At 35.5% G+C, this 18199-nt stretch overlaps 1 protein-coding gene across 1 annotated transcript; it reads left to right on the top strand.

Moving 5' to 3' along the window:
- Nucleotides 1-545: 545 nt before the first annotated feature.
- Nucleotides 546-959, top strand: LOC139875363 (uncharacterized mitochondrial protein AtMg00860-like). Its single transcript, XM_071862702.1, has one exon. It carries the CDS (start codon nt 546-548, stop codon nt 957-959), a length of 414 nt encoding a protein of 137 aa, XP_071718803.1.
- The last annotated feature ends 17240 nt before the right edge of the window (nt 960-18199 follow it).

Raw genomic sequence — 18199 nt, 5'->3', positions numbered from 1 at the left:
TTCAGAATTTGTCTATCGAGAGTCCTTCGCTTGAAAATATTGATGTTGTTCTAGAGTTTCCCGATGTATTTCCTAATGAATTGCAGGGTTTGCCTCCAGTCCGTGAAGTTGAATTTTCGATTGATTTGATTCCGGGTTCCCAACCGATATCAAAAGCTCCTTATCGTGTGGCACCACTCGAGTTGCAAGAACTCAAGAAGCAATTGCAAGAATTGATAGATTGTGGTTTTATTCGGCCAAGTGTGTCACCTTGGGGTGCGCCGGTTTTGTTTGTCAAGAAGAAAGATGGTAGCATGAGACTTTGCATTGACTATCGCGAGTTAAATCGTATTACTATTCGAAACCGTTATCCGCTTCCACGTATCGATGATTTGTTTGATCAACTGCAAGGTTCGAAGTATTTTTCTAAAATTGATCTTAGGTCTGGATATCATCAGCTGCGTGTTAAAGAAGAAGATATCCCTAAGACTGCTTTCCGCACACGTTATGGGCATTATGAGTTTTTAGTGATGCCGTTTGGATTAACTAATGCTCCTGCGGTTTTCATGGATCGAATGAACCATGTGTTCCATGAGTATTTGGATAAGTTTGTGATCGTATTCATTGATGATATCTTGGTATTCTCAAAGAGTAAAGAAGAGCATGAGAATCATCTTCTTGTTGTACTTGAAACCCTCCGAAGTAAGAAATTGTTTGCGAAGTTCTCTAAATGTGAATTCTGGTTGCAAAGAGTTGCCTTCTTGGGTCATGTTGTATCAGCTGAGGGTATAATGATGGATCCAGTAAAAGTTGAGGCGATTACAAATTGGTCAAGACCTACTTCCGTTGTTGAGGTTCGAAGTTTTCTTGGTTTAGCTGGTTATTATCGAAGATTTGTTGAAGGTTTTTCAACGATTGCTTTGCCGCTTACCAAGTTGTTGAGGAAAGGGGAAAAATTTGTGTGGACCGATGAACGATAAAAAAGTTTCGATGAGTTAAAGAAAAGACTTGTATCAGCTCCTATTCTTGCATTTCCGTCAGGAAGTGGGGGTTTTCAAATCTATAGTGATGCTTCTAAACATGGTTTGGGTTGTGTTTTAATGCAACACGGTAAGGTAATTGCTTATGCCTCGAGGCAGTTGAAACCCTATGAGGTTAATTACCCTACTCATGATTTGGAGTTAGCTGCTGTGATTTTTGCGTTGAAAATATGGAGGCATTATCTTTATGGAGAAACTTGTGATATTTTCACCGATCACAAGAGTCTCAAATACATATTCACGCAAAAAGAGATAAATATGAGACAATGAAGGTGGCTTGAGTTATTGAAGGATTATGATGCAAAAATTCAATACCATCCGCGTAAAGCGAATGTGGTAGCCGACGCTTTAAGTAGAAAGACATTTGGTAGTATCTCATGTTTGGTTACTCACATTCGAGAATTCGAAAGACTTGATATGGGATTGAGTAAGAGAGGAGCATCTGGTATGTTGGCAAATTTAAAATTCGAGTCCGATTTAATTTCAAGAATAAAAGAGGCTCAATTGGATGATGGTGATTTGTGGACAGTGTTTCAAAATTTGGAGGGGGGTAAAGTGAAAGAGTTCAGAGAAGATGATGATGGGATTATTTGGTGTGGGAATCGATTGTGTGTTCCTAATGATGATGCTATTCGTGAGGCTCTATTGTCTGAGGCTCACAACTCACCTTTTTCTGTACATCCTGGTTCGACCAAAATGTATCAGGATTTAAAGCAGCACTTTTGGTGGAGTGGCATGAAGAAAGATGTTGCTAGATATGTTGGGAAGTGCCTTACTTGTCAACAAATAAAGATCGAGCACCAACGTGCTAGTGGGTTGTTGCAGCCGTTGGACATTCCTGTGTGGAAGTGGGATGATATCTCAATGGATTTTGTCTGTGGGTTACCAAAAACTAGTAAAAGGCATGATGCTATTTGGGTGGTGATTGATAGATTAACCAAATCGGCTCATTTCTTGCCTATCCGCAAGGATTATTCTGTAAGTAAGCTATCCGAGGTCTTTCAGCAGGAAATTGTGAGATTACATGGGGTTCCTTCGTCCATCGTATCTGATCGTGATCCCCGATTTACCTCTAGATTTTGGAAGAGGTTACAGAAAGCTTGGGGTACGCGATTGAAGCTTAGTATTGCTTTTCATCCACAAACTGATGGACAGTCTGAGCGTACGGTACAGATTTTGGAAGATATGTTTCGAGCGTGTGCCCTAGATTGGAAGGGAAATTGGGATGAGTTCTTATGTTTGGTGGAGTTTGCCTATAATAATAGTTGGCAGGCTAGTATCCGTATGGCGCCATTTGAGATGCTCTATGGTCGAAAGTGTAGAGCGCCAGTTTGTTGGAATGAAACGGGTGAAAAAATGATTGAAGGACCTGAGTTGGTTAGAGTGACTAATGAAAAGGTCGCCATAGCTACGAGTCGACTGAAGGAGGCCCAATCGAGACAGAAAGTGTATGCCGATAAACACCGACGTCTGTTAGAGTTTGTTGTGGGTGATAAGGTATTTTTAAAGGTGTCTCCTTGGAAGGGTATACGGCGTTTTGGTTTGAAAGGAAAGCTCAGTCCTCGATATATTGGACCGTTTGAGATATTTGATCGAGTTGGTGAAGTATCTTATCGTTTAGCATTACCGCCGAAGTTATCTCATGTTCATAACGTATTTCACGTATCTCAGTTGCGGGGTTACAACTATCATCCATTGCACGTGGTGCAATATCCTTTTACTGAAATTCGAGCTGATCTTTCTTATGTTGAGGAGCCCGAGGCTATCATAGAACGCGAGGAGAGAGTAACTCGTAAAAGCTCCACCCCTTTTGTTAAAGTTCAATGGAAGAATCATTCAGCTAGCGAGGCCACTTGGGAACTCAAGGAAACCATGCGGGCTGAGCACCCTCATTTGTTTGCTAAATGGTGCGTTTCGATTCTATAACTTCCTTCAATTTCGAGGACGAAATTTTTTTAAATAGGTGGAGTTGTAATATCCTATAAAGCTAAAACAATATAAAATCCAAAACTAATGTTCAATCACTCACTACTTAAAAATTTTAATAACTCAAATTAAAATAAATAAGTTGGATACATAAGTAATAAGTAGTAAATAAATTAATTTGGTAAATAAACTAACATAAACATCTTGAATAGTTTAAGACCGTGAGTTATATGCTAATTAAAACTTAACTTAGTATCATGTTATAAATAGATTAGTTAAGGTTAACAAATAGTCACTTGTAGTAATATCCAAACTTAATTACTAAATTCAATACCAAATAAGAAAGATCAATTCATCAGTTGTAGAATTCGTTGGGCCACATTTATTAAAAGGGGAAGGAAAAGTCTCATTAAGTTATAGTATATCCCCTAGGTGTCATTGTAGGCACACTCTTAATACATTGAAATAAAAAATTCATCAAGTTGATTTCTCACTACAAACCATCATACTGTAATATTTAGAAGAAGGGTATAGAGACAGAAGAGGATTTAAAGAAGAATATGAGTTATTTAAGGGTCCAACTCTAACACACACGTTTTAGAGGTAACTACTAACCAACATTTTTATTATTGATGTAAATTTGTTTATTACTTTTCTTAATTAACTTACTAGTTTAGATTGACTATATATCACATGGATTATTATAGAGATGAGATATTAAAATTTGAGTATAAAATGGATATCTTTTAAAAATGGCTTGTTATATTTAAACATTAACGATAAAATTAATATATATAAGTTCCTAGACAATTGGTGATTACAAGTTATACGGAGTATGAGTACAGCAAAAGATTATTGAGTCCATTGGTCATGCATTTTCATTTTAGTAAATTTGTCTTAATATGACTATGAACCTAATGAGTTATAACTACAAATAAATCTAAGAACATACAGTGAGTTAATTAATTGAAATCTTGCTACAACAATAACAACATACACAAATTCGAGTTGGTGCGTATTATGATTAATGGGGTATTTAAAACTTGTGTGTAATATGGAAAAGTTGAAAGAAAAAAAAAACGCATAAGAATCGTATGGTAACACTAATTAAATAAAGGATATTACATACTCCCTATTTGAATACGTTTTGTGCTCATACATGTGTGTTCTTTAGACTTGGCTCGGTGATCGCATCCTTTGGTGGATTTTGTTGCCTTTGGAGTTTCGTCATTCAAAATAAGGTACGGATATTCTAGGTGGTTTTAGGATCGCTTCGGTAAATCTTCCTCTTAAAACTTTGTTTCGATTTGTGTATAAAATTATTGGTATGACATGCTTATTTGGAAATTCGTTATATTTGTTAGTCTATATATTGTGTTATGTTTTCCTCATTTTGGATGTACTAACGAGGTTGCCTATGTTTGTTAATTGAGGAAATCATAATATTTTGGTATTTGGAAATTGTGTCAAAACCGTGTCTTAAAACCTCAACCAAAACAGTCTAGAATTCAGCCCAAAATTCAGCTCAGTAACTGTCGCGAATTAGCCTGAAACTGTCGCAAAACATGCTGAAACTGTCACTAAACAGTCCAGAAAGTGTCGCTAAAAGTCAGTCCCGAAACTGCTGTAATTTCAGCCCCTAAAACAATGCCGGACAACCCGAAAACAGCCCCGAAAAGGTTGGAAACATCCCGGTAAAGAACGTGTTTGTGTGTGACGAGTGGTACGGTGATTCGTATCGAGTGTCCCTCATTCCACGTGACTTTACATGTCCCGTTTTGTCCCGTTTAAGTTGTTAATATGTAAAGGGCTAAAGTATTATGTAACATGACTCGTGACAAAAGTTAGACCGAATGGTTGGGTTGACACGTGATTTTAAAATAATACGACATACAATGTTATATACATTTTAAGTGTTTGGTCAAGCGTAAAATATTTAAGTCAACTCGTTATTTCTTTTTAAAACATATTTTAAAGTCCATTAGTCACTTTAAAAGTATTTGGACATTTATAATTAATAAGTCAGTTAAAACGGTTTCTTAAAATATGCATAAGAGTAACCTATCCATGGAGGTCCCGTGGGCGCATTATTGTGACACCGATAATGTGGCATCGACCGTAGCGATGTATTTGTTTATATCTACGGCGTCTCCTTTTGATTACCCGATAGTTGGTACGAGCTCATTATTATTATATTTTGATAGGAGGCGTATGGATCGATCCTAGGATTTTGTTTTGACTGTGTACGTTCATCGTAGTGTCATACGATGAAATGTCCCGTTCTTATTGATTAAAAACGTTCCATATTAATTGATTTCATTGCGAGGTTTTGACCTCTATATGAGACGTTTTTCAAAGACTGCATTCATTTTTAAAACAAACCATAACCTTTATTTCATAGATAAAGGTTTTAAAAAGCTTTACGTAGATTATCAAATAATGATAATCTAAAATATCCTGTTTACACACGACCATTACATAATGGTTTACAATACAAATATGTTACAACAAAATAAGTTTCTTGAATGCAGTTTTTACACAATATCATACAAGCATGGACTCCAAATCTTGTCCTTATTTAAGTATGCGACAGCGGAAGCTCTTAATAATCACCTGAGAATAAACATGCTTAAAACATCAACAAAAATGTTGGTGAGTTATAGGTTTAACCTATATATATAAAATCGTAACAATAGACCACAAGATTTCATATTTCAATACACATCCCATACATAGAGATAAAAATCATTCATATGGTGAACACCTGGTAACCGACATTAACAAGATGCATATATAAGAATATCCCCATCATTCCGGGACACCCTTCGGATATGATATAAATTTTGAAGTACTAAAGCATCCGGTACTTTGGATGGGGTTTGTTAGGCCCAATAGATCTATCTTTAGGATTCGCGTCAATTAGGGTGTCTGTTCCCTAATTCTTAGATTACCAGACTTAATAAAAAGGGGCATATTCGATTTCGATAATTCAACCATAGAATGTAGTTTCACGTACTTGTGTCTATTTTGTAAATCATTTATAAAACCTGCATGTATTCTCATCCCAAAAATATTAGATTTTAAAAGTGGGACTATAACTCACTTTCACAGATTTTTACTTCGTCGGGAAGTAAGACTTGGCCACTGGTTGATTCACGAACCTATAAAAATATATACATGTATATCAAAGTATGTTCAAAATATATTTACAACACTTTTAATATATTTTGATGTTTTAAGTTTATTAAGTCAGCTGTCCTCGTTAGTAACCTACAACTAGTTGTCCACAGTTAGATGTACAGAAATAAATCGATAAATATTATCTTGAATCAATCCACGACCCAGTGTATACGTATCTCAGTATTGATCACAACTCAAACTATATATATTTTGGAATCAACCTCAACCCTGTATAGCTAACTCCAACATTCACATATAGAGTGTCTATGGTTGTTCCGAAATATATATAGATGTGTCGACATGATAGGTCGAAACATTGTATACGTGTCTATGGTATCTCAAGATTACATAATATACAATACAAGTTGATTAAGTTATGGTTGGAATAGATTTGTTACCAATTTTCACGTAGCTAAAATGAGAAAAATTATCCAATCTTGTTTTACCCATAACTTCTTCATTTTAAATCCGTTTTGAGTGAATCAAATTGCTATGGTTTCATATTGAACTCTATTTTATGAATCTAAACAGAAAAAGTATAGGTTTATAGTCGGAAAAATAAGTTACAAGTCGTTTTTGTAAAGGTAGTCATTTCAGTCGAAAGAACGACGTCTAGATGACCATTTTAGAAAACATACTTCCACTTTGAGTTTAACCATAATTTTTGGATATAGTTTCATGTTCATAATAAAAATCATTTTCTCAGAATAACAACTTTTAAATCAAAGTTTATCATAGTTTTTAATTAACTAACCCAAAACAGCCCGCGGTGTTACTACGACGGCGTAAATCCGGTTTTACGGTGTTTTTCGTGTTTTCAGGTTTTAAATCATTAAGTTAGCATATCATATAGATATAGAACATGTGTTTAGTTGATTTTAAAAGTCAAGTTAGAAGGATTAACTTTTGTTTGCGAACAAGTTTAGAATTAACTAAACTATGTTCTAGTGATTACAAGTTTAAACCTTCGAATAAGATAGCTTTATATGTATGAATCGAATGATGTTATGAACATCATTACTACCTTAAGTTCCTTGGATAAACCTACTGGAAAAGAGAAAAATGGATCTAGCTTCAATGGATCCTTGGATGGCTCGAAGTTCTTGAAGTAGAATCATGACACGAAAACAAGTTCAAGTAAGATCATCACTTGAAATAAGATTGTTATAGTTATAGAAATTGAACCAAAGTTTGAATATGATTATTACCTTGTATTAGAATGATAACCTACTGTAAGAAACAAAGATTTCTTGAGGTTGGATGATCACCTTACAAGATTGGAAGTGAGCTAGCAAACTTGAAAGTATTCTTGATTTTATGAAACTAGAACTTTTGGAATTTATGAAGAACACTTAGAACTTGAAGATAGAACTTGAGAGAGATCAATTAGATGAAGAAAATTGAAGAATGAAAGTGTTTGTAGGTGTTTTTGGTCGTTGGTGTATGGATTAGATATAAAGGATATGTAATTTTGTTTTCATGTAAATAAGTCATGAATGATTACTCATATTTTTGTAATTTTATGAGATATTTCATGCTAGTTGCCAAATGATGGTTCCCACATGTGTTAGGTGACTCACATGGGCTGCTAAGAGCTGATCATTGGAGTGTATATACCAATAGTACATACATCTAAAAGCTGTGTATTGTACGAGTACGAATACAGGTGCATACGAGTAGAATTGTTGATGAAACTGAATGAGGATGTAATTGTAAGCATTTTTGTTAAGTAGAAGTATTTTGATAAGTGTATTGAAGTCTTTCAAAAGTGTATAAATACATATTAAAACACTACATGTATATACATTTTAACTGAGTCGTTAAGTCATCGTTAGTCGTTACATGTAAGTGTTGTTTTGAAACCTTTAGGTTAACGATCTTGTTAAATGTTGTTAACCCAATGTTTATAATATCAAATGAGATTTTAAATTATTATATTATCATGATATTATCATGTATGAATATCTCTTAATATGATATATATACATTAAATGTCTTTACAACGATAATCGTTACATATATGTCTCGTTTAAAAATCATTAAGTTAGTAGTCTTGTTTTTACATATGTAGTTCATTGTTAATATACTTAATGATATGTTTACTTATCATAGTATCATGTTAACTATATATATATCCATATATATGTCATCATATAGTTTTTACAAGTTTTAACGTTCGTGAATCACCGGTCAACTTGGGTGGTCAATTGTCTATATGAAACATATTTCAATTAATCAAGTCTTAACAAGTTTGATTGCTTAACATGTTGGAAACATTTAATCATGTAAATATCAATCTCAATTAATATATATAAACATGGAAAAGTTCGGGTCACTACAGTACCTACCCGTTAAATAAATTTCGTCCCGAAATTTTAAGCTGTTGAAGGTGTTGACGAATCTTCTGGAAATAGATGCGGGTATTTCTTCTTCATCTGATCTTCACGCTCCCAGGTGAACTCGGGTCCTCTACGAGCATTCCATCGAACCTTAACAATTGGTATCTTGTTTTGCTTAAGTCTTTTAACCTCACGAACCATTATTTCGATGGGTTCTTCGATGAATTGAAGTTTTTCGTTGATTTGGATTTCATCTAACGGAATAGTGAGATCTTCTTTAGCAAAACATTTCTTCAAATTCGAGACGTGGAAAGTGTTATGTACAGCCGCGAGTTGTTGAGGTAACTCTAGTCGGTAAGCTACTGGTCCGACACGATCAATAATCTTGAATGGTCCAATATACCTTGGATTTAATTTCCCTCGTTTACCAAATCGAACAACGCCTTTCCAAGGTGCAACTTTAAGCATGACCATCTCTCCAATTTCAAATTCTATATCTTTTCTTTTAATGTCAGCGTAGCTCTTTTGTCGACTTTGGGCGGTTTTCAACCGTTGTTGAATTTGGATGATCTTCTCGGTAGTTTCTTGTATAATCTCCGGACCCGTAATCTGTCTATCCCCCACTTCACTCCAAAAAATCGGAGACCTGCACTTTCTACCATAAAGTGCTTCAAACGGCGCCATCTCAATGCTTGAATGGTAGCTGTTGTTGTAGGAAAATTCTGCTAACGGTAGATGTCGATCCCAACTGTTTCTGAAATCAATAACACATGCTCGTAGCATGTCTTCAAGCGTTTGTATCGTCCTTTCGCTCTGCCCATCAGTTTGTGGATGATAGGCAGTACTCATGTCTAGACGAGTTCCTAATGCTTGCTGTAATGTCTGCCAGAATCTTGAAATAAATCTGCCATCCCTATCAGAGATAATAGAGATTGGTATTCCATGTCTGGAGATGACTTCCTTCAAATACAGTCGTGCTAACTTCTCCATCTTGTCATCTTCTCTTATTGGCAGGAAGTGTGCTGATTTGGTGAGACGATCAACTATTACCCAAATAGTATCAAAACTACTTGCAGTCCTTGGCAATTTAGTGATGAAATCCATGGTAATGTTTTCCCATTTCCATTCCGGAATTTCGGGTTGTTGAAGTAGACTTGATGGTTTCTGATGCTCAGCTTTGACCTTAGAACACGTCAAACATTCTCCTACGTATTTAGCAACATCGGCTTTCATACCCGGCCACCAAAAATGTTTCTTGAGATCCTTGTACATCTTCCCCGTTCCAGGATGTATTGAGTATCTGGTTTTATGAGCTTCTCTAAGTACCATTTCTCTCATATCTCCAAATTTTGGTACCCAAATCCTTTCAGCCCTATACCGGGTTCCATCTTCCCGAATATTAAGATGCTTCTCCGATCCTTTGGGTATTTCATCCTTTAAATTTCCCTCTTTTAAAACTCCTTGTTGCGCCTCCTTTATTTGAGTAGTAAGGTTATTATGAATCATTATATTCATAGATTTTACTCGAATGGGTTCTCTGTCCTTCCTGCTCAAGGCATCGGCTACCACATTTGCCTTCCCCGGGTGGTAACGAATCTCAAAGTCGTAATCATTCAACAATTCAATCCACCTACGCTGCCTCATATTCAGTTGTTTCTGATTAAATATATGCTGAAGACTTTTGTGGTCGGTATATATAATACTTTTGACCCCATATAAGTAGTGCCTCCAAGTCTTTAATGCAAAAACAACCGCTCCTAATTCCAAATCATGCGTCGTATAATTTTGTTCGTGAATCTTCAATTGTCTAGATGCATAAGCAATCACCTTCGTTCGTTGCATTAATACACAACCGTGACCTTGCTTTGATGCGTCACAATAAATCACAAAATCATCATTCCCTTCAGGCAATGACAATATAGGTGCCGTAGTTAGCTTTTTCTTCAATAACTGAAATGCTTTCTCTTGTTCATCATTCCATTCAAATTTCTTCCCTTTATGCGTTAATGCAGTCAAGGGTTTTGCTATTCTGGAAAAGTCTTGGATGAACCTTCTGTAGTAACCAGCTAGTCCTAAAAACTGGCGTATGTGTTTTGGAGTTTTTGGGGTTTCCCACTTTTCAACAGTTTCTATCTTTGCCGGATCCACCTTAATACCTTCTTTGTTCACTATGTGACCGAGGAATTGAACTTCTTCCAACCAAAATGCACACTTTGAAAACTTAGCATACAATTCTTCCTTCCTCAATACTTCTAACACCTTTCTCAAATGTTCACCGTGTTCTTGGTCATTCTTTGAGTAAATAAGTATGTCATCAATGAAAACAATGACAAACTTGTCAAGGTATGGTCCACACACTCGGTTCATAAGGTCCATGAACACAGCTGGTGCATTAGTTAAACCAAACGGCATGACCATAAACTCGTAATGACCGTAACGTGTTCTGAAAGTAGTCTTTGGAATATCATCTTCTTTCACCCGCATTTGATGATACCCGAAACGTAAGTCAATCTTTGAATAAACAGACGAGCCTTGTAGTTGATCAAATAAGTCATCGATTCTCGGTAGTGGGTAGCGGTTCTTGATGGTAAGTTTGTTCAACTCTCGGTAGTCGATACACAACCTGAATGTACCATCTTTCTTCTTGACAAACAAAACAGGAGCTCCCCACGGTGATGTGCTTGGTCGAATGAAACCACGCTCTAAAAGTTCTTGTAATTGGCTTTGTAGTTCTTTCATCTCGCTGGGTGCGAGTCTGTAAGGAGCACGAGCTATTGGTGCAGCTCCTGGTACAAGATCTATTTGAAATTCAACGGATCGATGTGGGGGTAATCCCGGTAATTCTTTCAGAAATACATCAGGAAATTCTTTTGCGACGGGAACATCATTGATGCTCTTTTCTTCAGTTTGTACTTTCTCGACGTGTGCTAGAACAGCATAGCAACCTTTTCTTATTAGTTTTTGTGCCTTCAAATTACTAATAAGATGTAGCTTCGTGTTGCCCTTTTCTCCGTACACCATTAAGGGTTTTCCTTTTTCTCGTATAATGCGAATTGCATTTTTGTAACAAACGATCTCCGCTTTCACTTCTTTCAACCAGTCCATACCGATTATCACATCAAAACTCCCTAACTCTACTGGTATCAAATCAATCTTAAATGTTTCGCTAACCAGTTTAATTTCTCGATTTCGACATATATTATCTGCTGAAATTAATTTACCATTTGCTAATTCGAGTAAAAATTTACTATCCAAAGGCGTCAATGGACAACTTAATTTAGCACAAAAATCTCTACTCATATAGCTTCTATCCGCACCCGAATCAAATAAAACGTAAGCAGATTTATTGTCAATAAGAAACGTACCCGTAACAAGCTCCGGGTCTTCCTGTGCCTCTGCCGCATTAATATTGAAAACTCTTCCACGGCCTTGTCCATTCGTGTTCTCCTGGTTCGGGCAATTTCTAATAATGTGGCCCGGTTTTCCACATTTATAACAAACTACATTGGCATAACTTGCTCCGACACTACTTGCTCCGCCATTACTCGTTCCGACACCATTTGTTCCTTTCGTTCTATTAACCCCTGGTCCGTAGACCTCACACTTCACCGTGCTATGACCATTTCTTTTACACTTGTTGCAAAATTTGGTGCAGAACCCCGAGTGATTCTTTTCACACCTTTGGCATAGCTGCTTCTGATTGTTGTTGTTGTTGCGGTTATTATTGTTGTTGGGATGATTGTTGTAGTTGCTGTTGTTGTTGTTGTTGTTGTTGTTGTTGTTGTTGTTGTTGTTGTTGTTGTTGTTGTTGGGCCGTTTGTTGTAGTTGCGATTGATGTTGCGATTGATGTTGCGATTGTTGGGATAATTGTTGCGATTATTGTTGTAATTGCTGTTGTTGTTGTATTGGTGATTCTTATCACCGTTTTCCTCCCACTTTCTTTTGACTTGCTTCACATTGGCCTCTTCAGCAGTCTGTTCTTTAATTCATTCTTCAATCTGGTTCACGAGTTTGTGAGCCATTCTACATGCCTGTTGTATGGAGGCGGGCTCGTGTGAACTTATATCTTCTTGGATTCTTTCCGGTAATCCTTTCACAAACGCGTCGATCTTCTCTTCCTCATCTTCGAATGCTCCCGGACACAATAGGCACAATTCTGTGAATCGTCTTTCGTATGTGGTAATATCAAATCCTTGGGTTCGTAACCCTCTAAGTTCTGTCTTGAGCTTATTGACCTCGGTTCTGGGACGGTACTTCTCGTTCATCAAGTGCTTGAATGCTGACCACGGTAGTGCGTACGCATCGTCTTGTCCCACTTGCTCTAGATAGGTATTCCACCATGTTAACGCAGAACCTGTGAAGGTATGCGTAGCGTACTTTACTTTGTCCTCTTCAGTACACTTACTTATGGCAAACACCGATTCGACCTTCTCGGTCCACCATTTCAATCCGATCGGTCCTTCGGTTCCATCAAATTCCAAAGGTTTGCAGGCAGTGAATTCTTTGTAGGTGCATCCTACACGATTTCCTGTACTGCTAGATCCAAGGTTATTGTTGGTATGTAGCGCAGCCTGTACTGCGGCTATGTTTGAAGCTAGAAAAGTACGGAATTCCTCTTCATTCATATTCACGGTGTGTCGAGTAGTCGGTGCCATTTCCTTCAAAATAGTTAAATGGAACAAGTTAATCATACAGAATATTAAGAGTAGTTAATAGTATTTCGTAGCATAATATGAACTCATTTATAAAAGCTTTTTCTTCATATTAGCGTTTTATAAGTTTAAATTCGGGTAGTACCTACCCGTTAAGTTCATACTTAGTAGCTAATATACAATTCAACTACTACAATTCTATATGAAAAACTGATTATAATAATATTTCGCGTTCAAACTTTTACACAATATTTTACAAACTTACAATACCGCTTATTTTACATATAGCATGAAATATAGCACACAATAAATTTGATACAAGATGGTTGTGAAGATAATTCTAGCTAGTACACAAGTCGTTCAGCAAAGGCAATAAAGACACATAATTCATACGTCCAGAAACAAGTCATGCATTCTGGTTTTACTAGGATTACTTCCCATCCTTGGTCTTGTGGAACATAACCGTTATGGCCGTTGATAAGACAGCGTGTTGTAACGTCGTCAAAGGGACGAGGGTTACGTAATGTCCAACAGTCCCGTAACAATCTAAAAACCTCATTTCTTACCCCAATTACCGACTCCGTCACTTGTGGGAACGTTTTGTTTAATAGTTGTAGCCCGATGTTCTTGTTCTCACTTTGGTGAGAAGCGAACATTACTAATCCGTAAGCATAACATGCTTCTTTATGTTGCATGTTTGCCGTTTTTTCTAAATCACGAAGTCCAATATTCGGATATATTGAGTCAAAATAATTTCTTAACCCATTGCGTAAAATAGCATTTGGGTTCCCCGCAATATATGCGTCAAAGTAAACACATCGTAACTTATGGATTTCCCAATGTGATATCCCCCATCTTTCGAACGAAAGCCTTTTATAAACCAAGGCATTCTTGGAACGTTCTTCAAATGTCTTACAAACTGATCTCGCCTTAAGTAGTTGTGCCGAAGAATTCTGACCGACTCTAGACAAGATTTCATCAATCATGTCTCCGGGTAGGTCTCTTAAAATATTGGGTTGTCTATCCATTTTGTGTTTTTATACTGTAAAATAGACAAGAGTTAGATTCATAAAAAAAAAATACTTATTAATACAAGCAATTTTTACATATATCATAAAGCATAAGCACACTATATTACATATATTACACCACACGAATACAACTATCTTATTCCGACTCGCTTGTTTCTTCTTCTTCGGTTTTGGTTCGTTTTGCCAAGTTTCTAGGGATATATGATGTTCCCCTAATACGAGCCGTAATTTTCCACATTGGTTTAGAAAAACCTGGTGGTTTAGAGGTTCCCGGGTCATTGTTACAACTTAAGGACTTCGGGGGTTGACGATACATATAAAGTTCATCGGGGTTGGAATTAGATTTCTCTATTTTTATGCCCTTTCCCTTATTATTTTCTTTTGCCTTTTTAAATTCAGTTGGGGTAATTTCTATAACATCATCGGAATTCTCGTCGGAATCCGATTCATCGGAGAATTGGTAATCCTCCCAATATTTTGCTTCCTTGGCGGAAACACCATTGACCATAATTAACCTTGGTCGGTTGGTTGAGGATTTTCTTTTACTTAACCGTTTTAATATTTCCCCCACCGGTTCTATTTCTTCATCCGGTTCCGATTCTTCTTCCGGTTCCGATTCTTCTTCCGGTTCCGACTCTTCTTCCGGTTCCTCTTCGGGAACTTGTGAATCAGTCCACGAATCATTCCAATTTACATTTGACTCTTCATTATTATTAGGTGAGTCAATGGGACTTGTTCTAGAGGTAGACATCTATCACATAATATCAAACGCGTTAAGAGATTAATATATCAAATAATATTCACATGTTAAAAATATATAGTTTCCAACAAAATTTGTTAAGCAATCATTTTTCAAGTAAACACGGTCGAAGTCCAGACTCACTAATGCATCCTAACAAACTCGATAAGACACACTAATGCAAAATTCTGGTTCTCTAAGACCAACGCTCGGATACCAACTGAAATGTCCCGTTCTTATTGATTAAAAACGTTCCATATTAATTGATTTCGTTGCGAGGTGTTGACCTCTATATGAGACGTTTTTCAAAGACTGCATTCATTTTTAAAACAAACCATAACCTTTATTTCATAGATAAAGGTTTTAAAAAGCTTTACGTAGATTATCAAATAATGATAATCAAAAATATCCTGTTTACAACGACCATTACATAATGGTTTACAATACAAATATGTTACAACAAAATAAGTTTCTTGAATGCAGTTTTTACACAATATCATACAAGCATGGACTCCAAATCTTGTCCTTATTTAAGTATGCGACAGCGGAAGCTCTTAATAATCACCTGAGAATAAACATGCTTAAAACATCAACAAAAATGTTGGCGAGTTATAGGTTTAACCTATATATATAAAATCGTAACAATAGACCACAAGATTTCATATTTCAATACACATCCCATACATAGAGATAAAAATCATTCATATGGTGAACACCTGGTAACCGACATTAACAAGATGCATATATAAGAATATCCCCATCATTCCGGGACACCCTTCGGATATGATATAAATTTCGAAGTACTAAAGCATCCGGTACTTTGGATGGGGTTTGTTAGGCCCAATAGATCTATCTTTAGGATTCGCGTCAATTAGGGTGTCTGTTCCCTAATTCTTAGATTACCAGACTTAATAAAAAGGGGCATATTCGATTTCGATAATTCAACCATAGAATGTAGTTTCACGTACTTGTGTCTATTTTGTAAATCATTTATAAAACCTGCATGTATTCTCATCCCAAAAATATTAGATTTTAAAAGTGGGACTATAACTCACTATCACAGATTTTTACTTCGTCGGGAAGTAAGACTTGGCCACTGGTTGATTCACGAACCTATAACAATATATACATGTATATCAAAGTATGTTCAAAATATATTTACAACACTTTTAATATATTTTGATGTTTTAAGTTTATTAAGTCAGCTGTCCTCGTTAGTAACCTACAACTAGTTGTCCACAGTTAGATGTACAGAAATAAATCGATAAATATTATCTTGAATCAATCCACGACCCAGTGTATACGTATCTCAGTATTGATCACAACTCAAACTATATATATTTTGGAATCAACCTCAACCCTGTATAGCTAACTCCAACATTCACATATAGAGTGTCTATGGTTGTTCCGAAATATATATAGATGTGTCGACATGATAGGTCGAAACATTGTATACGTGTCTATGGTATCTCAAGATTACATAATATACAATACAAGTTGATTAAGTTATGGTTGGAATAGATTTGTTACCAATTTTCACGTAGCTAAAATGAGAAAAATTATCCAATCTTGTTTTACCCATAACTTCTTCATTTTAAATCCGTTTTGAGTGAATCAAATTGCTATGGTTTCATATTGAACTTTATTTTATGAATCTAAACAGAAAAAGTATAGGTTTATAGTCGGAAAAATAAGTTACAAGTCGTTTTTGTAAAGGTAGTCATTTCAGTCGAAAGAACGACGTCTAGATGACCATTTTAGAAAACATACTTCCACTTTGAGTTTAACCATAATTTTTGGATATAGTTTCATGTTCATAATAAAAATTATTTTCACAGAATAACAACTTTTAAATCAAAGTTTATCATAGTTTTTAATTAACTAACCCAAAACAGCCCGCGGTGTTACTACGACGGCGTAAATCCGGTTTTACGGTGTTTTTCGTGTTTCCAGGTTTTAAATCATTAAGTTAGCATATCATATAGATATAGAACATGTGTTTAGTTGATTTTAAAAGTCAAGTTAGAAGGATTAACTTTTGTTTGCGAACAAGTTTAGAATTAACTAAACTATGTTCTAGTGATTACAAGTTTAAACCTTCGAATAAGATAGCTTTATATGTATGAATCGAATGATGTTATAAACATCATTACTACCTTAAGTTCCTTGGATAAACCTATTGGAAAAGCGAAAAATGGATCTAGCTTCAATGGATCCTTGGATGGCTCGAAGTTCTTGAAGTAGAATCATGACACGAAAACAAGTTCAAGTAAGATCATCACTTGAAATAAGATTGTTATAGTTATAGAAATTGAACCAAAGTTTGAATATGATTATTACCTTGTATTAGAATGATAACCTACTGTAAGAAACAAAGATTTCTTGAGGTTGGATGATCACCTTACAAGATTGGAAGTGAGCTAGCAAACTTGAAAGTATTCTTGATTTTATGAAACTAGAACTTTTGGAATTTATGAAGAACACTTAGAACTTGAAGATAGAACTTGAGAGAGATCAATTAGATGAAGAAAATTGAAGAATGAAAGTGTTTGTAGGTGTTTTTGGTCGTTGGTGTATGGATTAGATATAAAGGATATGTAATTTTGTTTTCATGTAAATAAGTCATGAATGATTACTCATATTTTTGTAATTTTATGAGATATTTCATGCTAGTTGCCAAATGATGGTTCCCACATGTGTTAGGTGACTCACATGGGCTGCTAAGAGCTGATCATTGGAGTGTATATACCAATAGTACATACATCTAAAAGCTGTGTATTGTACGAGTACGAATATAGGTGCATACGAGTAGAATTGTTGATGAAACTGAATGAGGATGTAATTGTAAGCATTTTTGTTAAGTAGAAGTATTTTGATAAGTGTATTGAAGTCTTTCAAAAGTTTATAAATACATATTAAAACACTACATGTATATACATTTTAACTGAGTCGTTAAGTCATCGTTAGTCGTTACATGTAAGTGTTGTTTTGAAACCTTTAGGTTAACGATCTTGTTAAATGTTGTTAACCCAATGTTTATAATATCAAATGAGATTTTAAATTATTATATTATCATGATATTATCATGTATGAATATCTCTTAATATGATATATATACATTAAATGTCTTTACAACGATAATCGTTACATATATGTCTCGTTTAAAAATCATTAAGTTAGTAGTCTTGTTTTTACATATGTAGTTCATTGTTAATATACTTAATGATATGTTTACTTATCATAGTATCATGTTAACTATATATATATCCATATATATGTCATCATATAGTTTTTACAAGTTTTAACGTTCGT

The sequence above is a fragment of the Rutidosis leptorrhynchoides genome, chromosome 11, assembly GCF_046630445.1.
Source record: "Rutidosis leptorrhynchoides isolate AG116_Rl617_1_P2 chromosome 11, CSIRO_AGI_Rlap_v1, whole genome shotgun sequence".
Lineage (NCBI taxonomy): Eukaryota > Viridiplantae > Streptophyta > Magnoliopsida > Asterales > Asteraceae > Rutidosis > Rutidosis leptorrhynchoides.
The sequence above is the reverse complement of the archived record's forward strand: the minus strand, read 5'-3'. Positions and strand labels throughout refer to the sequence as shown.

Bases quoted from the DNA above. Each gene is read 5' to 3' on its own strand.
- LOC139875363 (XM_071862702.1), top strand. From the start codon at position 546: ATGGATCGAATGAACCATGTGTTCCATGAGTATTTGGATAAGTTTGTG.